Consider the following 26766-nt stretch of genomic DNA (forward strand, 5'->3'; position numbering starts at 1 on the left):
CTTCTAACGCCATTCGAATCGTGTAGTCAACACCTCAGCTCGACCATGTAGGTGGTGGCATCATGCTGGGCCGTGGAAGCCGTCTCACCCCTTGAACTACCAAGAAATGGTCAGGTGGCCCGAACGTAATCCGTGCAATCAAAACGGAAGCACCGCGCTTCGCAGCCCTCAACATAATACCTTGATGATTTTGTGGAATAAAACACAACCGGGGACCACTCGGATTTCAGATACCCACGATTGCCGAGCGGAGGATGGGAGTCGAAGCGGGACGGAGTCTCGGGAATCATTGTCGCTAGACTACCCCGTTCCGATTCGGCTCGGCGAACGAGCTGGTTATTTTGTCAGTGTACATACCTACGCCATAAGGTTGCATTCGATAAGCTTCCACCAATCAGATCGATTAGTCAGCAGCGGTGCTTCCCGGATTGTAAATCCAATCCGACGGCAACATACGACCTTCCTTCAACCACCAACGAATCTGTCATCCCATCTTTTGGTGCCTTAGTTGATCTTGAATTTTGTATACTTCAAGATCATCCAACGTCCACCTTTCGCCATTCTCATTGCAATCACGTCTTTGATAGTATCCTTCTGATTGGTACATCTTTTCCATCCCTACTACTGATTTGTCACCACCTGTGCACGGGCGATATCCCGACCCAGGCAATCATGTACTCCCGGAAGGACTACAACGCGACGGAATGTGGCATGTACGCCAGAGATGATAAGGATACAACATCCGCAACGCTCAAACATCTCGAATACCTTCCATCCTCTGCCTCCACCGCAAAACCATCCGTATCCTCAATCCCACGGACCTCTCGCGCCCGTCTCTCCCAACCAGACGTCTCACCCACTCCCTTCCCCGATGAACCGATCCCAGTACCCGCTGCGGCGGATGTGGGCAACCTCCCATCATCCAGCACCGTCCTCTACCTTGCCTACGGCTCCAACATGTGCGCCGAAACCTTCCTCGGCATGCGCAAGATCCGTCCCCTCAGCCAAGTAAACGTCTCCGCGCCTTCGATCCGTTTGACCTTCGACCTGCCCGGTATTCCTTATCTGGAGCCCTGCTTCGCCAACGTCGCTTTGCGGAAGCTGCCCAAGAAGCCACCCGTGATTCCTATCCCGCCTGTCGATCCGCCCCATCTTCCATCTCCGGGACCCCAACCACCAGCCCAGGGAAACTCGGGGGGAAAAAGTGCAGCAGACTTGGATTGGAACATGGACACGGGCGGTCTTATCGGCGTTGTCTACGAAGTAACAGCAGAAGACTACGCCCGCATCATAGCGACCGAAGGCGGCGGAGCCAGCTACCACGAGATCTTGGTCCCCTGCATCGAACTGCCCGCGCCCGTTCGGATCCCCGAACACCCGCGCCCGGACTTGCCCAAACCTTTTCTGGCGCGGACGTTGTACGCTCCTCAGGTGCCTGACCTCCCCGACGACGATGGCAACGACCCTAAGCACCCCTACCCTAAACCTCCCGGAGGCTTGGATTCTACTACTATTACCGGCGGAGACTCCGACCCCAAAGACCCCAAGGAACCACCAAAACTTCCCCCCAAATGGCGCCAGGCGTTATCGAAACTCCTCCTCCCCATACACCGCCCCCAAACTCCCCCGACTCAACCTTCCCTCCGCTACCTTACCCTCCTCCGCTCCGGCGCCATCGAGTACGAACTCCCGCCCGCTTATCAGTCCTACCTAAACAACCTCGAACCCTACACCGTCACCTCCACCCGGCAGAAACTTGGTCGGCTGATATTCATGGTCGTCTGGATGCCGCTTTTCTTCATTGTGTTGAAGTCTACGAAATGGGTTGCTGACGATAAGGGCAAGGTTCCGGGATGGGTTGCGGGGATGATGAGCGTGATGATGCATCTCGTTTGGGGGAGCTATGATTTTGTATTCAAGCCGGTTTTTGGAGAGGGGGAGAGGACGGTTCATGAGGGTGATGGGGATGATAGTGATGATGGTAAGGGTGGAGAGGAGAAAAAGGGGTGGGTGAATGGCAGAAAGAGATCGGGGTCTTGGTTGAGTAGACGAAGAAGTGAGATGGTAGTTGATGATGAGGAGAAGAGGTGTTTGTTGGATAATCTTGTGGAGGATTCTGAATGAGAGATCCGGGAGAAGGTCCTGGTTTGATTGCATGGCGTTATAGGCTTATTTAAGGGCCGTTGCACTCTGCACAGTTTACCTGGATACTATATCGACATGGTATGTAATACAGGAAAAAGGTTCCATTACGCCCTAAGCTAAAGACACCGTACACATACCGAATTAGGCTGCACCATCCCGCGAGGAAGCACCCCCTCCTTATATGTGTGAATGATTTTGTGTTCCTCAATGGTATCCGGCACGCTATGGTACGCATAAAACTGACCCCGTATACACGATGAACTCAAATGCCGTTCCCCACACCTGGAACAATGGAACTCCCCTGACAACAGGCTCGATGCACTTTAAAAACCCCAAAGTACCTAAACCGCCGTAAAACGCCCCATGATCGCAACCCGAACCGATATTTGCATTTTTTTCCCCATGTCTCTTTTACTTGAAAAGCTTGGGAATCTCCTCCACCTTGATCTCCTGGTCGATGATGCGTTCAACAGCCATGAAGACGGGGTAACGCTCCTCGGCGCCCTTAGCACGGAGGAAGCTGCTGACCTCGCGGGTAGTGGAGATACCCTGCAGCTTCTGTCCGTTAAGCTCCGTCTTCTCAACCTCCTCAATGGGCAGGTTGCGCTCCACGGCCAACTTGGAGCACCTCCAGTTGCGGGCGGAAGTGCAGCTCACGATCATGTCACCCCAGCCGGCACTTTCCTCCCAGAAGGTCCTGGGCTCAATCTGGCCGGGGAAGAACTCGTTAGCGAAACGAATAATCTCCTGCATGCCGCGGCGCATGACGGCGGTCTTAGCAGTCATGTTCCAGCCGTGTCCCTCGACATAGCCGCAAGCAATGGCGACAATGTTCTTGAGCGCACCAGCCAGCGAGACACCGACAATGTCTGACACCATGGAGACAGTGAAGTAGGGGCGGCTGAAGAGCAGCGACCACTCATTGTGATCCAGAGGAGGGTAGTCGAGCGGCAACGGCGTGAGCTGCTTGGTGTGGTCATTGGACTCGCCGGTGACGACCGGCTTGCCGTTCTCGTCGCGCCTGTCAACCAAGGGGGTGTTGTAGGCAATAGTGGTCTCGCACCACTGCTCGTTGGCAATCTCGCTGGCAATGTTGGCACCGCTGAGGGCACCACAGTAGATGTTGAGAGCGTCGCTAACGTAGTTGCAAATAAGCTCGATCTTGTCGTCGGTGACAGAGACACCCTTGATGCAGCTGATGCCGCGAGCATAGGGCGCAATGTGGTCCTTGATCTGTCTGCAGATGTTGCCAATGAACTCATGGGGAAGGTTGAAGATAAGGATGCTCGAGTCCTTGACGGCGTCTACCAGCGAAGGGTTGGCGACAAGGTTGTGGGGCAACGGGATGCCGGGGAGGTATTTGACGTTCTCATGATATGTGTTGAGGATGTGGGTGAGCTTCTGCGGTTGCTCGCCGATCGAGGCATCAAAGTGCTTGGAGTCCTTGGGGAGAGTGACGTTCTCCTCGTAAACCCACATCTGAACATCCTTCTCGAACGTATCGGGGTGCTCTGCGCAGTTCTCGGCAACGAGCTTGGCCACTGTGGTGCCCCAGTTACCGGAGCCGATGACGGTAACTTTGTGTTTCTTGGTGAAGTTGTTGACAGTCATTTTGGTGACTTGAGAGTATCTGCGGACAGGGAAGTGTCGTGTATTGTTCGGAGGAGGAGCAAAGGAGGCTCTGCTACTGCGGGTGGACAAGAGGGACGGAGCTGGCTCAAGAACGTCGGCACGGGTTGCGGTTTGGGGGCTTTGGGGAAGTTGTCGGTGAAAAGGACAAGTTGGCTTTGAAATAGCGGCCGAAGACAGGACGTAAAACCGACGGCGGAGCGCTGGGTGGGTTGGCGGGGACGAGAACGATAGAGGTAGTTTTGGGCCTTGACCCTGTACAAGACAATGGAAGACGGAGGCGGCGTCTGAGCTCAAGATTCGGCTTCTGTAACGAGCCTGATGGAGAAGGGGTTGTGCGAGACGGGAACAGTTCATCTGATAAACGAAGGAGGGGAAAAAGAGGAGGGAAGGCGGAAAAAAAAGGAAAAAAGAAGAAAGGGCACGAGCACGAGGGTCAACAGATCTGATATGTGTACAACAAGAGGCACAATGACGCAGGAGGAGCGCGGCAGCCGACGGGAAGGAAGTCATTCGCTACTGCTCAATGCCCTATCAGAATCTCAACAAAAAAATCGCTCCCGTAGCGCAGTTTCCCACTCTCCGTTTCACGCGCATGCCCCGGCAGATTTGGAGACGAAGCTTGTGAAAGTTACCGGGGTCGTTGTGCAAGGCCTGGATGGCCTGGCTTGGGTTACAATTGCGAGAATGCCTGAGTCGCGCCCCTGCTTTCCGCATTTGATTTTCACTTCTGCCGAGCACCTCGGTCTACATACATACATCTCGGCCAGACCTGATGCTACATTATAAAGGGGAAAATAAAAAAAGATATATAATCATCGACCAAAAACCAAACCTCGCTTCATTATAATGCGACATCGTCATCATGTACCGAGGCAAAACATGCTCCAGCATCGTTGGCGACAACACACAAAAAGAGCCATACCGCCCCTTTGTTGCCAGAATACTTTCGAATTTTTAGGCGGGCACAATCCCGAACCGTTAAGGGCTCTGCGGGGAACATGGCGGGGTTGCGGAACCCCCTTTTCGGTTGACACTGCGAATCCCGTCCTGTCACGGGAGTAAGAGAAGCGCTGAGGGATCCACAGAAAGCAAGTCTGGATTCTGCTAGAAAATCCGGGGCGCCTGGATTCTAATCTCGAGCTACATCGATATCATGTTGGACTTCGACTGGAGTGTTGGTGTCTCAGTCTGGGAACCGAAAGGGGCCCGTCGGTCGCCGTGCGGACCTTGTCCCGGACAGCAGGCGGTTGGTGTCGAGGCTGGTAAGTTTTTTTTTTTTTTTTTTTTTTTTTTTTTTTTTTTTTTTCAAGCCTTTTCTTACTTCTTCCTTTTTTTTTGTCTGGTGTTTTTTTTTTTTTTTTGGGAGAAATTGAATTCTGCACGCCCGGTCCCGTAAAGCTTGTTTAATGGAGTTACCATCTCCGGATGAGGACCGTGCTCGAGCAAACTTGAACCAAACTGGCGGGCTTGCCTCCCTTGCTCAGACATCATGCCATACGAGCGGTCCCGACAGGAACATTATCAGGGTCCAAGAGTTGATCACTTGAACCGCACAACCTGCTTGGCTTACACGTGAAGGAGAGCCCACGTGGCCCGATTGTGTTGCACTTGGATGAGAGTTTCCCATCCTGGAGGATTGTTGACATCGATCTGGCTGAGACCAGTCCCTTTGATCTAATCCCAAATAGCCACACCGTTTTCAGACTTAACGTGAATTCTTCGGGCAAGCATCGATCTTCGACATCGTTAGGCCTTGAACGACACAGATGCAGTAACATCTTGACTTGGGATCAGTCTGAAGTTGAAAACCCACCGTCTGATGTGATTAAGCTTCTCATCCCCCAATCATTAGAGGCCGCAAAGTTTCGCGGGCATATTGCACTGGGCCACTTATGTATAAGGTCCTCACCAGTTCCCCCAGCCGGATTCGGATCTTAGCCCGGCAAAGCTCCGCCCAAATGCCAGTATGTTGGGCTCCGAAAGCCGTACATTTGCCGGGTCCCGCGTCCAAAAAACGGCCGTCACATCACCTGCAGTCGGACAAGCAGGGAGAAGCGACAGAGGTGCCGATCCGATCGGTCCACGACTGTCGTCCGATGCCGTCCCCTTCCGGATGCGGGAGTTGTGGTGGTCTGTGCGCCTACCACGACCATTTGGTGATGTCATTGGAGATTGGACAGGGATATGGAATCGACGCGGGGCAGCCCAATGCCACCCCTCGCTTCATTCCTTTTTCCAAGACAGCGTTTGAACATCCCACTGCTTTGGAAGCTATTGATCGTTGTGGATGAAGTTTCTGCAGTCGGGCAAGTCTGGGGGCTGAAAAGTGATCCAAACCAACATCTAACTCTCACAGCGGCCGAGACTCTGGTGATAACATTATATCCGTCAGGTCTTCCATAACTTCGTGTGCAGGACGAGGAGAAGGCCCTCCTCCAATCTAAAAGTCCAAGCCTCTACCGAGTACATCTAGCTCCCACTGGTGAACATCGTCATCCCGTTAGAGGCGGGAATAAACTGCCCCGCTTAGGTCTTTTTGCGGTCAGCATCTCGTTATGCCTGGAACAGGCATGTTGAGGAAATTACTCTTGCGGTTCCAGACTGCGGGGCATCGATCTGCGGTCGAAGCTTGTAGTGTACACTAAACCGGCCGTTGGGCGCCATGGGCAATGTTCTGCTTGTCCGATCGGACCTGGAGCTCCCCGAGCGCTCTCGCGACTCGCAACTTGAATGGTTCTGGAACTGGCCAAGCACGTTGTGACGAGTCAAGGATCTTCAGGCACAGACTGCCAAACTGTCAAGGCGTTGTTTAATCGCCGATGTTGAAACCGACGATAAGGCAAACCCTCAGATCTCTCGCGGGAGGGAAGGCACGTTCGGGCCATGACATGGAGAATTGACATAAAGGAAAGTGCACAACACCTTCGTTGCTTCACGAACTAATGCGGCATCGTCCACCACATCACAACTCCCATCGAGGTCTCGTCTCTTTTTCTTTCAAAGTCGCAGCTGCCCTGCAGCAGTCATATTCGCTGTCAGTGTCACTCCTGCACGCCCGTCTGCAATTGGACAAGTAATTGTTGGGTGTGGATCGAGCTCGCTCTTGGCGCCGTCTCGACGTGCTGCGCTCTCACGACCTCCATCAGCTTACTTCCTTGTCTCGTTTGTCACCACTTGCCGTGGCAGGTCCGAGGTGGTGTTGAACACGGGCTGGGGTGGCATCGCCAATGTTAGGTTGTCTTTGCTGCTTTTTGCCTGTTTTCTGACGGGTCTCTTCAGCTCTAGACTGACATTCCGGTATATCAACCCCTGGCCAAGCTGTCGAGCTAGAAGCCAAACTTGGTTGTAAGCTTGCTCGCCAGCCAAGTTGCTACAGTCGAGCCCCAGTCTGGAAGCTATTGTCTGCTTCCGGTCCTATCACAGCCAAACTACACGGGCCCATACCTACGATACTACGATTTGGACCTCTCTTGGACGCCATCACCTACATTGCCTACATACATAATCTCTCTCTGGCTCCCTTGGCTTTCGTTGGAGCCACGTCGCTTGCAAAGCTCTCTCTGTCTCTTCTGCCGTCTACATATTTCGTGTCCAAGAGACCAACAACCGTAAGACCAGCGGTATCCCTGATTTCCTGTGCCCTCTCAGCGTTACAGTCGTTACAGGCATCGCCACCACAGCTCCCGCAGCCCGTACGGACGTCGTTGATAGGGTGAAACTGTTCTAACTTTGTTGCTGATCAGGCAGATATACTTGGGATCCCACCGTGTTGATCCTTACAAGTTTTGTCTCCTCTCGAATCGCCTAGCACCAAGCTCCATCGCCGCCGGTCCGCTACGCTAGAGCCTAGCCCCTCACCGACACGCCAGCACTCTCAAAGCTCCCCTTAGTACTAAAGGTCGCGGGAAGCTCCCTCCGACCCCGCCTCCCTTTCCCCAACATGATCCCAAGAACCATGGTCTCCAACGAAGTTTACCTATTGCCGCTGAAGGACGATGGCTCGCCTGACGTGCCTGGCGAGTACATTTACATTGCGCCCAAATCGAAAGATCCAGTAACGATTCGCTTTGCCATCGAGGGCACTTCCAGCATCTGCAGCCATGGCAGCTTGTGGGTGAACATCCCTGAGCACGGCGAGCAGTTCCAGCGGAACAAGTTCCGCGAGTACAAGTAAACAACCCACCCCCTATTCTTTTCTTATCAGATGAATCCTTCACAATACCGGAAAACATGACTAACAAATCCGCTACAGGCTCGTCCCTGACTTCAACCGCACACTCGAGATTTCGATCCCGATTTACGAGGCTGGCGCGTACGCCTTCTACACCACATATGCCGAACTCCCTGATTTGGCCAGCAGCCTGGTCAACGCCGACGGAACCGTGACCAAGGCTACTCAGAAAAAGACGCCGTTGTACTATATCGATGTCGCGCCCCGGCTCTCGCTGGACGGGCAGCCGCTGCCACTTCCGGCGCTCTCCATCTTCTCCATCATCAGCAAGTTCATGGGCAAGTACCCAACAGACTGGGAGCGCCATCTTCGGGGAATCAGCGACCGAGGTTACAACATGATCCACTTCACACCGCTGCAGGTACGAGGTGCATCAAATTCGCCATACAGCTTGTATGATCAATTGGGCTGGGACCCAGCTTGCTTCCCCGCTGGCGAGCCGGATGTCCAAAAGATGGTGGAAAGCCTGGAGAAGAACCACTCCCTGCTCAGCTTGACGGACATTGTCCTCAACCACACTGCACACAACAGCGAGTGGCTCTTGGAGCATCCCGAGGCCGGATACAACTTGACGACTGCGCCATGGCTCGAGTCCGCTTACCTTCTCGACACCAAGCTGCTCGAGCTGGGCACTAGGTTGGAAGAGCTTGGCCTTCCCACCGAGCTCAAGGACGTCGATGATCTGGTCAAGATTATGGATGCCATCAAGAAAGAGGTAATTGCCGAGATTCGTCTCTGGGAGTACTATACTCTTGATGTGGAGCGCGATGCCGATGCCGCGGTCAAGTCCTGGGCTGCCAACGACATTGACTTCCCACAGGCCTCCGTTGGAGCTGGAGGTATCGACTCTCTACACTCCGCTACCCCTAAGGAGCAGGCAGATTTCTTGATCCAGCATGGTCTGCAGAACATGGATTATCTTGGTGAGCGCTTCAGGCGGAGGGCTAACCCCAAGGTGGCTGCCGCTCTTTTGTCTGCTATCTTCGGCCGGTACGAAGGAGAGACAAAGGATACTGCCGACCAGGCTGCAGCCAGAACCAAGATTGTTGACATCCTGGAGATCGTCAACGTTCCATTTTACAAGGAATATGATGACGAAGTTGCCGAGATCCTGCAGCAGCTGTTCAATCGCATCAAGTATGTCCGGCTCGATGACCACGGCCCAAAGCTCGGGCCCATCAATGCCGAGAATCCTCTGATCGAGACGTACTTCACTCGTCTTCCTGTCAACGAGAAGACGAAGAAGCACAAGAAGGAAGATCTGGTTCTCGCAAACAACGGATGGGTATGGGGCGGAAACGCGCTGGTCGACAATGCCGGTCCCGATTCTCGTGTCTACCTTCGCCGAGAAGTCATTGTCTGGGGAGACTGCACGAAGCTCCGCTACGGAAGCGGTCCTGAAGACAGCCCATGGCTTTGGGAGCACATGACCAAGTACGCCCGCATGCTGGCCAAATACTTTGCCGGCTTCCGTATCGACAACTGCCATTCCACGCCTCTTCATGTCGCTGAGCACATTTTGGATGAGGCTCGTCGTGTTCGCCCCGATCTCTATGTCGTTGCGGAGCTTTTCACCGGCTCCGAAGAGATGGATTACGTCTTTGTCAAGCGTCTGGGTATTAGCGCACTCATTCGTGAGGCCATGCAAGCATGGAGCACTGGCGAGCTCAGTCGTCTGGTTCATCGTCACGGAGGTCGACCTATTGGCAGCTTCGAAGTTGACGAGGTATCGAGCAACGAGGGCCGCTCGTCGTCTATCAGCGGCACCAACGGGGATGGCGTCTACACACGCGAGGTTATCCGCCGTATCAGGCCGGTTCCCGTACAAGCACTATTCATGGACTGCACTCATGACAATGAGGTTCCTGCTCAGAAGCGCGATGCGCGTGACACGCTTCCAAACGCAGCCCTGGTTGCCATGTGCGCTAGCGCTACCGGCAGCGTGATGGGATACGACGAGATCTATCCTAAGCTTGTTGACTTGGTTGGCGAAACCCGCCTTTACACGTTCGAGGCTTCCAAAGCTCCTGTTAAAACGGGAGAGGGCAAGGATGGAATTGCTGGTGTAAAGAAGCTTCTCAACCAGATCCACACCTTGATGGGTATGGATGGCTATGATGAGACGCATATTCACCATGAGGACGAGTACGTCACGGTCCACAGAGTCCATCAGGAGTCAAGAAAGGGCTACTTCCTCATCGCACACACTGCGTTCCCCGGTTATGGAAATGGCAATGGCGCTTTCAACCCTGTCCACCTGACCGGCACAAAGGCTCGCCATCTCGGTAGCTGGATGCTCGAGGTTGATGCCAGCAAGGAAGCTGTTGAGGAGGTCCTGGGCGACAAGAAGCATCTTCGTGGTCTTCCCAGCCGTCTGGTCGGTTTGCCAGGCGTGCGGATGGAAGTCAAGGGCCAGGATACCATTATCACTGTCCGTGAAAAGTTCCCTCCTGGAAGTATTGCTCTCTTTGAGACTTGGATTCCGGCGGCGGAGCACTCGAGTGGGTTGGACAACTTTGTCACTTCCGGCGCAAAGGCAGCAATGGATGAGCTTGATCTTGTCGATCTCAACTTCCTTCTGTACAAGTGCGAGCCTGAGGAGCGTGATGCTAGCGAAGGCCAGGATGGAACCTACGACATCCCTGGCCACGGCAAGATTGTGTACGCTGGATTGCAGGGTTGGTGGAGCATTTTGAAGGATGTCATCAAGGACAACAATCTCGCCCATCCTCTATGCCAGCATCTCCGAGACGGCCAGTGGGCTCTTGACTACATTGTTGGGAGACTTGAGCGTGCCTCGAAGAAAGAGGACTTTCGCCGGCTGGCGAAGCCTGCTCAATGGTTGAAGGAGCGCTTTGATGCTATTCGTCCCATCCCAAGCTTCTTACTTCCTAGATACTTCGGTCTTGTGCTTCGCACAGCCTATAACGCGGCCTTTGAACGCGGTATCTCCCTCATGAACAACAATGTCATAAAGGGTCAATGGTTCCTGCAGAGTTTGGCCATGGTTAGCGTTCAGATGACTGGCCTGGTAAAGTCGGCATCACTGTATCCTAACCGGCTCGTGCCGTCGCTTGCTGCGGGTCTTCCTCACTTCGCTGTTGAGTGGGCTCGCTGCTGGGGTCGCGATGTGTTCATTTCTCTCCGCGGCCTGTACCTCGGTACTGGTCGTTACGCAGAAGCCAGAGAGCACATCCACGCCTTTGCCAGTGTGCTCAAGCATGGCATGATCCCTAATCTTCTAGGAAGCGGCAATAACCCCAGATACAACTCTAGAGATTCTGTCTGGTTCTTCCTGCAGTGCATCCAGGACTACACCCGTCTGGTTCCTGATGGCTTGTCGATCCTAGACGACAAGGTCAAGCGCCGTTTCCTCCCTTACGATGATACGTACTTTGACGTCGACGATGAGCGTGCGTACAGCAAGGAAAGCACCATCGCCGAGATCATCCAGGAAGTCTTCCAGCGCCATGCCGAGGGCATGAAGTACCGTGAGGCCAACGCCGGCCCCAACTTGGATATGCAGATGAGCGATGCCGGTTTCAACCAGGAGATCAAGGTTGACTGGAGCAACGGTTTCATCTTCGGCGGTAACCAAGCCAACTGCGGTACCTGGATGGACAAGATGGGCGAGAGCGAGCGTGCTGGTTCCAAGGGTGTGCCAGGAACTCCCAGAGACGGTGCCGCCGTTGAGATCACAGGTATGTTGTACAGCAACCTGAAGTGGGCAGCTTCTCTCAATGAAGCCGGCAAGTTCAAGCACTCCAGTGTTCGCAAGTCCGATGGTACCGAAATCACACTGAAGGACTGGGCTGCTCTCATCAAGGACAACTTTGAGCGTTGTTACTTTGTTCCCATCTCCCCTGACGAGGACTCCAAGTACGATGTCAACCCGGCGATCATCAACCGTCGTGGCATCTACAAGGATCTCTACCGTTCCGGTAAGGAGTATGAAGACTACCAGCTCCGCAGCAACTTCCCTATCGCCATGACATGCGCCGCCGACCTCTTCGTTCCGGAGCACGCTATGCATGCTCTCTGGGTTGCCGACGCCGCTCTCCGTGGTCCCACTGGTATGGCTACGCTCGACCCCAGCGACATGAACTACAGACCGTACTACAACAACAGCGAGGACAGCGACGACTTTGCCACCAGCAAAGGTCGCAACTACCACCAGGGTCCTGAGTGGCTGTGGCCGACTGGTTTCTTCCTCCGGGCGCTGCTCAAGTTCGATTTGATGCGCCGCGGCCGTGACGATGCCGAGGGCCGCACTGAAGCATTCCAGCAGGTCACCAGGCGACTTATAGGATGCAAGGAGATGATTCAGCGGAGCCCATGGGCTGGACTTACGGAATTGACGAACAAGAATGGAGAGGAGTGTCATGATTCTGTGAGTTTCCCAGATGCACAACGGCCTAAACATATGAATAGTATACTAACCGTTGGATTTCTACTGCAGTCTCCTACCCAAGCGTGGTCCGCCGGTTGCTTGATCGACCTCTACATGGACGCTGCTGAGGAACAAGCCAAGCTTGAGAAGCACTCGCTTCCCTTGAGATAGGTGTCGAGGGTGGTTGAAGAGGCTACAAACTTGGTTACGAAGCTTATGACTACGACAACGATGACGAGCGAGTGGGACGGTGATGATGACACCTTAGAAAGTGAAGATGATGGTGCTTGAAGCAACGAAAGATGCAATAACTGTAATAGAACATGGGCGGAGCGATTGCAAGCAAATGAATTGGTTAAAACCTAGACAGAAAAGATTGCCACTGAGGCAGACAGTGACAAATGAGGCAGGCAGGCAGGCCGGCAGGCTGGACCTTTCGTTTTGGATGAACAACAGAGATGAAGGACATAACCTAAAGAATAGAAGTTATGCCAATACCAAGTGTTTACCCAAGCAGTACGCCTACTTAGGTATGTATTCGTCGGGGCTGAGATCGTGTGGCCACTCAAGGGCAGGTAGGCTCAATTCGAGTATGTATATACACCTAATCGTGAAAACCGCCCACTTAGCCTTCCATCATATACCGACTACCGACTGAGTGTCTGTGCCTCGAGTGATGAGCAGCAGCAAGGGCATTATTGGCAATTATAGTTCCGCCAAGGCACCAAGGCTCTTGGGGGCTCCAAAAGTCAAGAAAAACTTATGAACGTAACGAGATTGCCATTTTTGGGACTTGACATTTGCTGCGATCATGGGTAGTATCCATTTTAGTCTAACATTCTGCACTTTGAGACAGAGAAAAAAGAAAAAGAGTAGATCGAAGGGGATATAGATGGATGGGTGGATAGTTGGATGAATGGGATTTGCAACAGTGAATACGTATAGACCAAAAGTGCATTAGCGTTGCGTTTTCTTATTTTTTTCCCCTCGTTTGTCCTTTTTTTTTTTTTTTTTTTTTTTTTTTGCTTGTGGACAGAAACCCGTTAAACTCGATAAAGTGCATCTCTACTACGATTTCAACGTTCAGGCACTCATAAGAAGAACACCACGGTTGCAGCAGCAGGAGTGTCGAACAAAATTACAATTTTTTTTTCCCGTTCTGAACACCGAGAACCTCCAGTCTATCTGCTAATAAAGAGATATATTCCAAGGATCGAAGAGTCAGTTTTCAACTGGCTGGTTGGCTGGCTGGTTGCCTGCTTCAGTTGATTTGGAGGATTGCTTGGTAATGGTCTCCATTTCCTTCCATCTCCGCTATGTCTCTTCTCTTCCTCTTTCCCTTTTTCTCTTTCTCTACAGTCCCATGGTATGTATACAGTCCATATCGCACATCCTATGCATGGCCCATGCCGCAATGCGTGTGTGAGATGATATAGTGGGTACTACTGATACAGCTTGATAAAGGCCTGCCCTGCCCTTCTTCCGCCCTCCGCCCCCCACCCATCCCGTGTATAAGAAGACTGGAAAAATATCGAAAGAATACTACGCCGCAACGCCGACTAGATGGAAAGAATGTCCAGGTCCAGAGGTGGATGGATGGACGGAAATAACATGGACCCCGCCCCGGTGATACCCAAAAAAGAGAGGAAGGATGATGATGATGTTGGTGACTAAAACAAAATATGCGAAACTTGACCCCGTTCGAAGGAAGGGAATGTGAGGAGGGGTGGCGGCGGCGGCGAAAGACAGATTTATCATGACGGTGTCCGCGTCGATGGAGGCGTGTTTGTCCATGTTCTTTTTTCTGTTTCCTTCTCAAGTGTCGACAGGAAAGTCAAGCAACCGTTCGGGTTCCAATAGCCATATACGTGAACGTAAGCAAGGCCCTTTATGTCAACTCATGTCCTCTCATTGACAGTCCACTTCTTCTTCGTCTTCTTGGGCTTCTCGTCGAACACGGTGGCCTCAGCGATCGGGGCCGGGGAGAACATGGTCGCTCCGGGAACATGCACGCCGTCATTGGGAACCACGCGGCCGGACTCGGTGGTGTGGGCGAGGTTTTGGTCGAGCGCGTACCGACGGTCCCGCTTGCGAAGGTAGGCCCGCCGCCAGAAGCAGGCGCCTATCCAAATACCGACGATGGCGACGACGATGATGACGAGGAAGATGATCCATTGGTAGTGGTTGTCCACCCTGGGAGGTGCATTATTAGTTACAACGTAATGTGGGAGCAGCTGTGCACAACTTTACGACGTCGGCGGGTAGTGTGCGGACGAAAAACCGTTGCGCAGTCACAAGGACGTCGATCAAAGTCGAGATGGAAAAAGAATAGGACGAAAATGGAACATACCATGTGCCTCCGCCGCCTTTGGCCTTGCTGGCGACAGCAGTACTTGTCGACGTTGCTGCTGCACTAGTCGCAGTGGCCTTGCAGTAGCCTGTGTACCATGCCTGTTTGACATCATGTCAGTGATACATACTGTGTGTAGACGGCCACAGGGACATGTGAATTCCCCGTACGTACCTGAATGCGTGCCAAATCTGTAGGAGTAGCCGCACAAGCACCATCGCACACGCCGGCCGTGCCGGTACTGAAGGGAGCTAATCGTGCATCACCACAGAAGCAGTTCTGAAGGACATTGGCGGCGGCTGTCGCGGTTGCGCAGGCTCCGTTGACATCGTATAGAGGACCGCATGCTGTTACGCATGCAGGCAACGATTGAGTTGGGAAAACAGTCGTTACTGGCGCTAGAATACAGTGGTCTTGTTAGGCACAGGAGCAAACAAAGGAACAATGCGGTGACATCTAGAAAGGGCTCCTTGTTGAGAGCCAATGCAACTCGTGAAAAAAAAAAAAAAAAAAAAAAAAAAAGCACCAAGCGCCGTTTAACGTACCAGCCATCCTGAAAGATTATGTACGGTTGGAGGGGGGGATATTCGGTGGTGTCTGTGCAAATATCGACGAGGTCGTTTGAGGTTTGTTTGGTGTTGGTTGTTATTGTTTCCGCAAGAGTTTCTCTTTCAGGTGTGTCGGCTGTCGTGATTCCGCGACAGCGCTGCTGCGGGTTGGTGGCTTGCTCCGCCCCAAAGTGTGTCGGCGGATGGAATGTTACGTCCGCCCGACTGGACCTTCCTTCAATTCCTTCCACCCGATGCCCTCGAATATGCGCCCGTATCGATGCGATTACAAAATAATGAATGTGGGATTTGGGTGGTGTGTTGGTGTTCAATTGACACGTTCCTTTCTATCCGATGTTGGCCCTATTGATTTCTGTCCCTGAACCCGTAGTCGTATGGTCGAAAGCTTATTCGTACTCTCGTCTCACCGTCACACCCGATGTCAGATGGCTGCTGGCGCCCGGATATCGGAAAAGAAATAAAAGACAGAGGGGACGACAGTGCAACCGGATGTGATCGTTTCTGTCCCTGACAAGACGCTATTGTGTTTTTTTACTGTCGTTGTTGTTTTTGGTGATGATGATGACGAAAGGGCAGAAGAAACGATCGCAGATTTGGCTGGGTGTATGAAATTCCGTGGGTCCCTTTGCCGTCCGGGGGGTTTGTCTGAGCAGACAAGTACGCGGATCTTCCCTCAGTTTATTTCCTTGGTAATGTCCGAGTGTTCCTCTCCGATTAGATCAGTCCAAGCGAGCGGACGGAAGGTGCGGATGTCGTCAAAGCTGAACGATGATGGCGTGGCCCGTCGCAAGCGGCAGAGTTTGGGGAGCTCGAGAGTCGAGGAGTCGTCGGGGAAAACGAATGTCGGTGGTCGTCGAGTCGTTTGCTGATGGGGAGATGGCAGCGGTAAAAGGAAAAATAGCGAAAGGGAAAAAGCAAGTGACAAAGGATAGTGTAAAACGAGAAAGGCGAAGCGAGGGGAAAGCGGATGATCACGCAGCGCAAACGAGGGTGTAAGAAGATGGACCAATCTGGACTCTGGCACCGGCTTCTGGTTTTGGTAACCAATGCTATCGGCCTTTGGCTTTGGTTCTTTCTTCCATCCTTTGCTGACTAGAGGTGATGGTGGACAGCCAGCACGCCGGCTTCCCGGTCATCCCTCTCGCTGGGCGTTTGCTGGGCTACCCAGGCCACACGGGCTGAGTGATGGACTCCTGGCCAATCACATGGCCGAACTCACGGTCAAGACCCATCCGCATACGGGAACAATGAGCGCCTAGAAAGGTGTCCCCCGGAGTGCTGGAACAGTGCCACGGAGACACTTGGCTTGGCAAGCATGACCTACAGATTGGATTATGTAGTGGGCACCGGGCCAGGTGGAAACTCAGATCCACCAGCTGGCACGTCGCACTTGTTCCAAACCTCGCAGCTGTCGTCGCCTCGAGTGTTTTGCAACTGAACCAAGTTCCCGTCCCTCTTGCTCCATCTTCCCGAATTCAATGTCTCAATCATGATCCTCAATTCTGTGGCACTCTTCTCTGCTCAGTCAGCAACATCAACATCAACACCAACACCAACGTCCGGTAACACCGTGTGACCTGACTGCCCTCCACGAGACCGAGGGCAAGTGTGTCGAAAACCAGAACAGGATTTCTCAACTAATAATTCGATTCCAGTGGTGACACGTCCAATCTCTCGACATTTCCCTTTTCTTATTTTCCAGCTCAAATCACCCTTGGCACTCTTTGGAGGAGGTCGGTCCCTTGGCTCTGATCCTTGGCATCTGGACTGCGAATCGAGGCCATGCCGCTTTGGGGAGTAGCCGCCATTCCATTCTTCCCTCGACCTGCACTCCAAACCACAAACTCGGACAACGATAGTCTGGGTTGACGTCACACTTTTTTGATTTCTGTGGCAAGTCGTGCTGGATGTCGCAATACACTCATGCTGAGAGAGTTAGTGCGTGAATGCTGCTGAAGACATACCTCCCTCTTGTTTATTGATAATAGTATCATCAATGAGCTCTTTATTTCCCTCCACTGTCTTGGCCGCCAACCACGATGTTGCTTTGCTTTGTCCAGTCAGCACCGGCTTCTTTTGTTCGTATCGGTTGCCGCACCGTTCAGACTCTTTTCAAGTTCCCAGCTTCAAACGACCCTCGATTTTCAAAGGGAGTATCGAACTTTGAGAAACAAAAATGGGACATGAAACAGGAAACAGAAACATAACCGAGCCGCTTCTCGGACACCATCCTCTGAAATACCCCTCATGTGGCGATCCGATCTCCCCGGATCTTCCTTCTGCAGCCAATGTCATCATTCCTCGGGTAATAATCTGGTTCTGATATGAAACTTATGCCGATGCGTACCATTGACTAAACAAAGGAAACCCATCAAGTGGAAAAGAGACACAACAGATCGCCAATGCGACATTCCAGGGTTCAAACTCAACATTTCTTTCTTCATTTTGTCAAAGTCTCAGTCAAAGAAAACATAGAGTTTGACGGGATGACCATGATAACCGGAAGGCTCAGTAGCTGTTATTGCCCCCAACCCTCACAGAGCATCAAAGCCAAGAAAGGCATATGCTAGTTGACCACATGGCCGGTTGCCTTATATCGCAAAATTTGGGTTGCCTTGAGCTTGGGATCATCTCCGTGTCACCAGTGGCTTGCTGCTGTGCCATTCTCACGTGGCAAAGCCGTCTCTCAGAGCAAGAATATCGTCCCTTTCCCATCCGATTTTACGCCCGTATGGCATGTTCGAAGCTCCTTCCGCGCTTACATGCTTTGCTGTCCAATATATCCAGGCTGATCCGATGTGTTCTTGGATGTGATACTCTCCATTCGGCGGTGAGAAAAGGGCAGCCCTGCACGCATGGGCGGGCATGGTGCGTTGCAGCCTTCTCTATTCTAGGTACAGCATGCAAGTGCATGATATGTGCATGCGCTTCGGCACATGATACCAAGTGACGGGTAGGGTGACAGGATGAAAAGGACGAAAAGTTTCGAAATTAACGTGACTTGGTACCGGAAACAGCATCCGTGGACGGTCGAACCTTTCCTTCGGGTGTCGGAACTGAGTCCCTCGTGCTTCTCCACGCTGCTGTAGAACCCGCGGATGCCCCCATTCGCTTCCATTCCCCTGGCAGGTATACCTATCTCGTCCTTCGGTCGCGCAGTCGGGTATGATCAGCTCATCAACATGACATGGGCGGTCAAGCTCTCCTGCACATCACCTTGTGCTTCTGCTGCTTGAGCTCGTCAACGACTGGCTTTGGACTCTTGGCTCGCTTCGTTGTTCTACACCACACTACGGGCGACACTAGACGCTGTGAAACTGTCCAGACGCAGTTGTGGAAAAAGCACCGCGAATCCCCATAGGTGCTATGGTCGTCGAGGCTATTCAAAAGGTATCACCTGACGATAGGACATCAAGCCTCAACTACCTTTAGACGCGAGATTGCCTGTCCATGTAAGGCACTGACCTTTGCCTGTAGTACCGCCGAAGTGCATCGCTCGTGGGGGCTTTGGCTCCCAATTTCCATCACAGGGACATACTGACGGTCAAAATGCAACCCCCACTCGCCGCGAGACCTCTGCTATGGTCGCAGCGCGAGTACGTGGCTGTCCGTGGAAGATTATCTTTAAAGTGCGGTTGGAAACACGACCTCGGGGCTTCCTATTGGCAACCAAGGCTTTAACGACCATCTGGACTTGAGAAAAGTCGCACGAACTGTTTGAAGTCCGAGGGCAGCAAGACTGGCCGGTATCCGCGGTACAGATCATTATCCGAGCCAACTCCAAGAAAGCCATCAGCAAGGTGAACACCATGAACTCGCTGATCTTTCCTGCTGCCTCTCGCGGTCCATCTCAATATACACCACACCCTGGCCCCCATACGCCATACCATTCTCTATATTTCAGCGCAATCAAGAGGCATCAGACTTGTCCCGATGATGTCGATTTAGGGTTCGTATTCGAACCCTATGACTTACGAGCTTTGCTCGCTGGTACACGAGATGTCTTGTTCCCGCGTGTGAGGGAAGTACTGGGATCTGACCTGGCATCTCGCCTTGTATATCTCCTGCGAGCCTTGCTCCGGAGTGACTTCAACCCTGTCGTCAACGGGAGGTTGCATATGGTACGGCGATGCGGTCGAAGCAACAAGTATGTCACGCCGTCACCTTGGTGAATGTTCACACTTCTAGTTCGCATACTAATCAGTTTACGAGAGGCCCAGTTGTGAATCAAAATTTCCTACCCTGCAACCCAAGTTATCCACTAACGATACTAGGAAGTAGCAGCTTGTGCTACGGCCATCGTTAGAACCGTTTCCCCCCTGATATTTTGTACAGTACTTGCGGGCCGTGAGATGACTGGGCTCACTTGCTGTTTATAGGATATGTGAAAACCCATGACAAGCTGCACCTTTCCGCGAGCAAGCACTCTTTGATAACAAATTATCAAGCCAGGGCGCTTATGATATGCTGGCTGTCTTGGGCAAGATCCCCGTCTTCGGGACTCGGAACCTCCAGGTTGCGGATACGGATTCCGGCTTACAGTCACGGACCGGCTGGATAAGGCCCGCTGTGGGAATCCTTGTCGGGACACTATGGATTTCGAGGCAACAACTAAAAATCAAGTGCTTCTTCTAGTTGAGACCGGCGCCGATGGGAGGAATATTCACGAAGACGGCAGTCCGTCGTAATGTTCAAATGCTTAAGGTTCAAGAACAACGCTAAGATGGCAATGCCTCGGAGAAAATGACCAGGAAAGGCATCCATATTACTGAAACATATCGAGCATGACAACCCCCCTTTCTTCCAGGATGTCTGACAGCTGACAACAATAGAAGACAACTCCCTAGTATGTCACCTAGGGCGGGAAATGCTCGACGGATGCTTTCAATCCTGCGGCTCAACATTCCTGGTGCCTGCCTTCGGGTAGTACGGGCGGGACACTGCCTATGTAGGCCTTATGTAGCTGTCATCACAGGCTACCATTCGACCGTCCTATCCTCTCAAACGACCTCATGTTTTAAATAGACAATATCCCACTTGGATTGGGATTGCCCAAGCCTTGAAGTGCATACTGCGCCTCTCCCACACCTGGAAATTTCCAGATTTCTTCGTCATGCGGCCCCCTGCTATGTTGCAGGTTGAAATCCGCCAGTGTCAACTAAACAGGCGTGAGAGACTACAAAATGTCACCCTACGCACGTAGGTCGATGCTGCTGGCACACACATGCACTCCATCGATATAAAGCGTGCATGTCATACACCATGCGTGGCTTACATGCTGGCACTATAGTTGGAAGAAGACTGGCTCATGAGCGGGATACTCAGACCGGAAATCACCCGAGACTGGGGATACCTTGACTCCCGTGAGCTTCGACGAATGCGTATCAACTCTCGTCTATACAGACCTGGCGAGTAGGAGATGGGTGATCTACACCGGTCAATCTACGTTGGAACCAACCTATCCAGAATCTCACGCATACACCACTTTGTGGACACCAAGCTTCCATCTACCACCACACTCGGGGGGAAGTATAAAAAGAAAGCTCTTCCGTAGGTCCATTGCCATCTCGATAGCATCGGCATCAGGACCCAGTTCTTCATCATTGTTTGATCATTGTCAACATCCCAACTGAACTGAATCGCAGTCCCATATAAACTGCTTTCACTCATCGATCAACTAAGCGCTCTAAATCCAACATGTCCGGACAAGCTTCTTCAAGCAACAGTACGTCTATCTCCAGGTGCCACCTTCAGCACAACCCGACTGCCACCCCCCTTTTGACACTTCTTTCACGCACTATGTCAACCATAGATCTTATCCCTTTCCCTCCTCTCTCTCCCCTTTCCCATCCTCGTTCCCATCCCCTCCTCCCCTTACTCGTTCCCATCCGGCCTCCCTCCAGCCTGCCTTCCACTTAAGCAAGCACTTTACTAACTTCCTTCCACCAAACTACCTAGTCAACAACTCAACAAACTCCTACTCATCCTCCCCTTCTTCCAACAACAGCACCAGCAGCAGCAACTCTATCAATTACTCCGCCTACAAAGACACGTACGGCTCCGCCAACGGCAACACCCCGATGGATCGGTACAAGGAGCAGAGCCGCTATGAGGAAGGGTGGAACTCGCACCATGTTACTAGCGGTGGGAGTGGTGGGGGTTATGGAGGTGGGTATGGGAAGAAGTAGGGTAGGTAGGTACCTACATGGTAGTAAATTGCAGGATGGATGAGTTGGAGGAATGGAAGGGGGAACTGGAACGGTCGATGGGGGTGGTGACATAGGGCTGGTTTGATTCAAATTTGGTCCTGGCCTGGTGCTATGGAAATCGCGGGGGCAAGAGGTGGGTGTGCGGCTTTCACGCATATGGTTGGTGAAGTGAAGGGATAGATGGAGAGAGGGATGATGGGATCGAGGTGGAGATAGAGGCTGATGCTGGTCCTCGCTTTGGGTAGGTACCTCTACCTCTACCTTACCCTTTTCTCTTTGATCGAGTATAGGATGGCAGGAGGTTGTTTGAGTGGCATAGGCTGGGGCTCACGATATCGTCTGGTTTGGTAACATGTTCCTTTGTTCGATAGTTAGGTTTGGGATGGCTTGGGTTTTGTGGATTTCGGGTGTTGGTGGTGTTTATGCTGTTTGGTCATGGTTATTGATTATCTCTCATGCTTGTCGGACATTTGGTTGTATTGATACTATTTTCGGGCGTTCTATTGGACTGTAGGCCGGTTGCTCAGTCGTGTTTGTTAGGTTCGTCTTGTTCAATTATGATTATTTCCTCTTTTCCACGGGCGATAAGGTCTGTGCCGTGGGGGAAGTTGCCTACTTAGAGGTAGCTTGGAGTTGTAAGCCGTGAGAGGGAACAAGAAACATGACTGAGAAAGCAAGCTTGTGAGGCTGGAAACAGGCAAGTGAAATTCTCATAAGTACCTCTAGTACGTCTCGTCGATGGAAACATGATGGCCAGAGCTAACTCTATTTTCGTGTAGATTACACGACAGGCATGTTACCTCTACTCAGATAGAACGCTATTTCTCAGGGCACTATGAGAGGTTAGTACTCGCTTTGAAGTCTGGCGAATGCTTTTTTCATTATGGTACTGTCCAATACCCAGACCTATTCAAGGTCCTTTCGGCTCACCGCAAAACCGCGGAACCTCGGAACCTTCCCGGCACAAAGAAAACGCCTACGGGAATTTAGTCATGCACCAAAAACCTTTATCCTTTTTCTGATCTCGTGTCCTCTTTGGGCCCAAGCACAATGGCATTCACGCGACTCTCTTAGATGCCCCTTCATCCCACATACTCCAAAATGCACATCCCCAAGAGGCACAGAATGGCTGTTCACTGGCATTATGAGAGATGGAGTTTGAGTAATTGAAGAGCTGTTCACTAAATTCATCGGTGCTTTGTCTCAAGCGAGCTCTAAAATGGGTAACGGGGGTTCTTTTGGGGGTTAAATATCCAACAATATCCTTGTTTTTTGTGCTCCCCACCATCAGTACCCCCATCACCAACTACAACTGGTCGAATCTTTTGGCTCATCAGCAATTAGAGGAGTTTGTGAGATTTTGAACTTTTGGAAGAGTATTTGATCTGGAGGGTAGAACTTTCCCTGAGACTCCAGTAGAAGTACAAAATGGCAATTGTAAGTACCACCATACCCTTCCTCCTTTCTCTTTCTGCCTAGGTATAACCTAGGTACCAAACAAATCGACTCGCTAACTTGTATACTTCACAGACCTACATCAGTCCCCGAAAGCTGAAGAAATATTACATTGATCCGTCCTGTGACGCCAAATTCGACCAGCAATTCGACGGGTTCGTTCAAGAGGCCATGGAGTATGCCCGCCAAGCCGTGAATAGGCTCACATCCTCCTCCGACTTAGACTTCGCCCGGGTCTACGAGACTCTCTTCAAAATGCCAAAGTCCGACAAGCAAAGGTTCAACTGGGCAAAGGACTTCCGACTGATGAACCCCCACAGTGCCTCGGTCCGAATGACAGCTTATGAACATGTCGTCGGCGTATTGAGAGACTTTGCTACAAACTGGAGAAGGACTCCCAACCACTGGGAAGCAGATGTACGGTTTCACTGCGACGCTCGTAAGTAACCCCCCATTTTCTTCCATGATCAGAGTTCCCCTCCCTGTTCAATCTCAAGCCGTCAAGACCTTTGCATGATGCTAATAACCTAGGTACAGAAACCCGCTTCATCCCCATACACCACTCCAGCTCCTCCAGCCTCTCCTCCTCCTCCTCCCATCTCACCTACCTCGACCCCACAAATTCAGTCTTCAACACCGGCTCCTTCCCCTCCAACCTCACCCGCCAAGCCTTTACTTCCCACGAACTTTCTACCGAGGGCGCAAAAGGACAAGTCCATAACCTATTTGGTCTCACCGGCATCCAAGGTCACTCCAACGTCCAAAACCCAGCCAGGGTCGTGATCGACCTAGGCCAAAAAACATGGGAGGCCTTCTCGGACAGCATAAGAAGCATAAGGGAAAAGAAAAGTTCTTCTAGATACCAGGATAACGCCAGTGTGTCGGACCTCACATGCATGTTGCTCAAATACAAAAGTAAAGTGGATGATGTCTCGCAATGGTCGTCAGTGCCAAAAATCATCTTCCACGAGATGATGCATTGTCGATACTACGGCCTTCACGATGCAAATGCAAATGCAAATGCAAGTGCTACATGTACATGTACAGTGGGCTCAAACTGGCAGTCGTGCATGGATGTCGTCCGCTGGGGATCTGGACCGAGTTGCGTGGTCTTGAATGCGGAGAGCTACGCGATGCTGGGCCTCATGGCTTGGCTGGCTGATGTAAGGCCTGACGATGAGGAGACGAGTGGGTATACTTTGTCGCGAGAGGATGAGGGGGAGAGGGTCATGGGAGTGGTGCGCTTTTATTCGGATATTACTGCCTAAGGTACCTCTAGGTGGAATGTCTCTCTTTTGTCTGTTCAGCTTGCACGGTATCTCCGACGTGACCAGTAGTTCTGGGCCCGGTCTGGCACTCTTTTGGTATTATTTCTCCTGTGTTCTATCACCGTCTTGTCCCTACTGATTGTTTTTGGTCTTATAGCACGATTCCCTAGATTTTCCTGGTCTTAGGGACTCTCTTGACCCTTTCGTTTTATCTCATTCTTTCTTTTACGCATCTAGAATCTTAGGTGCCTCTTGACTTCACTAATGTCTTCGCCTTCCTGTCAGGGCGAATTTAACAATCTCATCTATTCTATGTTCCGAACTTAATTTTGTTCAAAACGCTGGGAATTCCAGGTCAAAGTTCGGACCTAACTATCCGTATTCTTGCCACTGCCAGGAATGCCAGTGACAGCCGACTTAGTACCCCAACCTGTATGCATGCATCTTTTGTCTTTGTCTTGGTTTCAATGAAGGTCCAGGTGAAGACGCCCCAAGTGAAGGAACTACCCAGTGAATAGTGACTCAGTTGACAAGCACTTTCCTTCTGATATGAGGACGTTTCTCGTAAAGACGCGTATTGCTCATATACGATAGTGAGACTGGACTCTTTCTTGGGTGCTAGGCATCAATGCCTCCTAACCCAGTTTTAATGGAGGACGGATATGCATATCGATAATAGGAATCACGTTATTACGTTAATCGTCGTCGCCGTGAATACATGTCTTTCGGATATAACGGAGATTTCTGCCTGTCGTTCAAGTGGACAGTTCCGAGCTGTGTTCAGTGACACACCCCGCTCGATATGGTCAGTTTCATGTTCACTCCTTGCCCTAAGCATCACAGCTTCAAGAATGTACTACAAATTGTGCACGACAGTTACACCCGTGTTTCCAGTCGAGCTTCACTACCCATCTTGTGCCCGTATCTTCCATGCCAGACCCAATGACGGAGCTTATCTCCTGTTGGTGTGACCTCCGTGAACCCCTCAACAAACATGTGTGAGTGTCCGACTACTTGCATGAACGACGATGCGTAATGCCAAATATTGGGTTCCCCAAAGGTGAAGAGCTTCGCCCATATAAAGGGCAGACAGAGCCCCTGCCCTGGGGATCTTCAATACCGCAAGTAGCTCTCACAAGCGGATAATATCTAGGGAATTCGTTTGTTGAGATGCCTCAATAATGAAGCTACCTACGCTACCTAGCCCCGCAATCATGATGCATCAGCTCCAGGCTGGATTCTTCATGTTCAGCCATTCAAGCATTCATGTTTAAATGTTGAAGTGTAGGTAGGATGGGTGGTGAATGTCATCGGAGTTATGTTCGACCATCATGGCAACAACACATGATGAAGAGCGAATACATATATTGCCAACATCCATGACATGCTCTCCTGGGGCAAAGAAAACAAGCCAGGATGTCCATAAAGGCGGGCCATAATGATTTTCCCCTGGAGCTCTTAATTCTTTTTCTTCCCCATCCGCACCTGAACTCGAGGGAAACGACGGCAAGCCATCAGTCAACCACAAGCTTCAAGTCAAGACCGAGATCACACAACGCTATCAAGAGGTACGTAGTTTGCCTTGAATCTGCCGATACTCGTTAAACGCAGTATCTGACTGCATCTAGACCTCCCAAGAACCAACGCCAATCGAACAGGCAACAGCCAAAGCCAGATACTCAAGCAGTAATCATGCTACCAAACACCCAGAACCCCAGCGCCCAGGTGGTTCGGGAAGTCCACGAGTTCGATGCAAACTCCTCGGCCAAAGGGCCAGGCACACCACATGCCTTTGCCAACCACTCCTCCTCCTCCTCCTGGATTTTTTTTTCCCAGCCACCCCAACCACGACCATATCCTCCCCTTCTCTTATCCCCTCCTCCTCCTCCGCCGCCGCGGCTACCACCCAGAAGCAGCAGCTTCAGCCCCTCGACGTAACCCATTCAGTAATTTCCAATTTCGGCGTCATCGGAACGGACGCGATTTTCGTGGGGTACACAACTCCCACTGGAGCCACCGAAGGAGTCCTTTCGGTTCCGTCGCCGTCATCATCACCGTCGCCGTCAGTCTCCAAGCCGCCAACAAGGCCTGGACCTGACTCTGAACCTGAAGGGGAGTCGAAGTCAGGGGCACCACCAATAGGAAAAACAACGGCGCAGGTGACAGCAGGCCAAAACACAGTCACGGCTATTTTGATTACATGTACATCACGGGCGCGTAATGCCGACTTTACACCACGTGAGAAACAAGACGAAGACAAAGAGGTCGAAGAGGCTGCAAAGAAGAGAAAAATTAGGAAGCAGACTGCTGCGTCATATTCTGTCTGTGCAAAATGGTTGAGAGAGCAGATGGAAGACTTGGGGCGAGCAAAGGCAAGAAGGGAAGGAAGAGAAGAGAATAGGTAGGGAGGCAAGCAGATATGGATAAGTAAAAGGGAGTTAGAGTGGTTGTGACTGGTTGGGAACTTGGGTGCAGCGGTTGATCTGAGGGTAAAGGAAGTTACCTCTAGTAGGAAAG

At 51.7% G+C, this 26766-nt stretch overlaps 6 protein-coding genes across 6 annotated transcripts; 4 read left to right on the forward strand and 2 right to left on the reverse strand.

Moving 5' to 3' along the window:
• Nucleotides 1–1817: 1817 nt before the first annotated feature.
• NEUTE1DRAFT_89817 (glycerol-3-phosphate dehydrogenase) lies at nt 1818–4123 on the reverse strand (the record flags this gene model as incomplete). The annotated part of the gene is made up of 1 exon (XM_009857303.1): nt 1818–4123. One exon carries the CDS (start codon nt 3754–3756, stop codon nt 2557–2559), a length of 1200 nt encoding a protein of 399 aa, XP_009855605.1.
• Nucleotides 4124–7717: 3594 nt separating this feature from the next.
• On the forward strand, nt 7718–12912 carry NEUTE1DRAFT_149613 (glycogen debranching enzyme; the record flags this gene model as incomplete). Its single annotated transcript, XM_009857304.1, has 3 exons — nt 7718–7947; nt 8030–12398; nt 12468–12912. 3 exons carry the CDS (start codon nt 7718–7720, stop codon nt 12567–12569), a joined length of 4701 nt encoding a protein of 1566 aa, XP_009855606.1.
• A 1192-nt stretch (nt 12913–14104) lies between these two features.
• Nucleotides 14105–15308, reverse strand: NEUTE1DRAFT_132758 (uncharacterized protein; the record flags this gene model as incomplete). Its single annotated transcript, XM_009857305.1, has 4 exons — nt 14105–14591; nt 14749–14849; nt 14923–15146; nt 15294–15308. 4 exons carry the CDS (start codon nt 15298–15300, stop codon nt 14297–14299), a joined length of 627 nt encoding a protein of 208 aa, XP_009855607.1.
• A 5706-nt stretch (nt 15309–21014) lies between these two features.
• NEUTE1DRAFT_104978 (uncharacterized protein) lies at nt 21015–21505 on the forward strand (the record flags this gene model as incomplete). The annotated part of the gene is made up of 2 exons (XM_009857306.1): nt 21015–21042; nt 21276–21505. The coding sequence occupies 2 exons, from the start codon at nt 21015–21017 to the stop codon at nt 21503–21505; spliced, it is 258 nt and encodes an 85-aa protein (XP_009855608.1).
• Nucleotides 21506–22954: 1449 nt separating this feature from the next.
• Nucleotides 22955–24249, forward strand: NEUTE1DRAFT_113989 (uncharacterized protein; the record flags this gene model as incomplete). Its single annotated transcript, XM_009857307.1, has 3 exons — nt 22955–22963; nt 23057–23420; nt 23519–24249. 3 exons carry the CDS (start codon nt 22955–22957, stop codon nt 24247–24249), a joined length of 1104 nt encoding a protein of 367 aa, XP_009855609.1.
• A 994-nt stretch (nt 24250–25243) lies between these two features.
• NEUTE1DRAFT_113990 (uncharacterized protein) lies at nt 25244–26654 on the forward strand (the record flags this gene model as incomplete). The annotated part of the gene is made up of 3 exons (XM_009857308.1): nt 25244–25247; nt 25705–25817; nt 25878–26654. 3 exons carry the CDS (start codon nt 25244–25246, stop codon nt 26652–26654), a joined length of 894 nt encoding a protein of 297 aa, XP_009855610.1.
• Between the last annotated feature and the right edge of the window lie 112 nt (nt 26655–26766).

The sequence above is a fragment of the Neurospora tetrasperma genome (genome assembly GCF_000213175.1).
Source record: "Neurospora tetrasperma FGSC 2508 unplaced genomic scaffold NEUTE1scaffold_81, whole genome shotgun sequence".
Classification (NCBI taxonomy): Eukaryota; Fungi; Ascomycota; class Sordariomycetes; order Sordariales; family Sordariaceae; genus Neurospora; species Neurospora tetrasperma.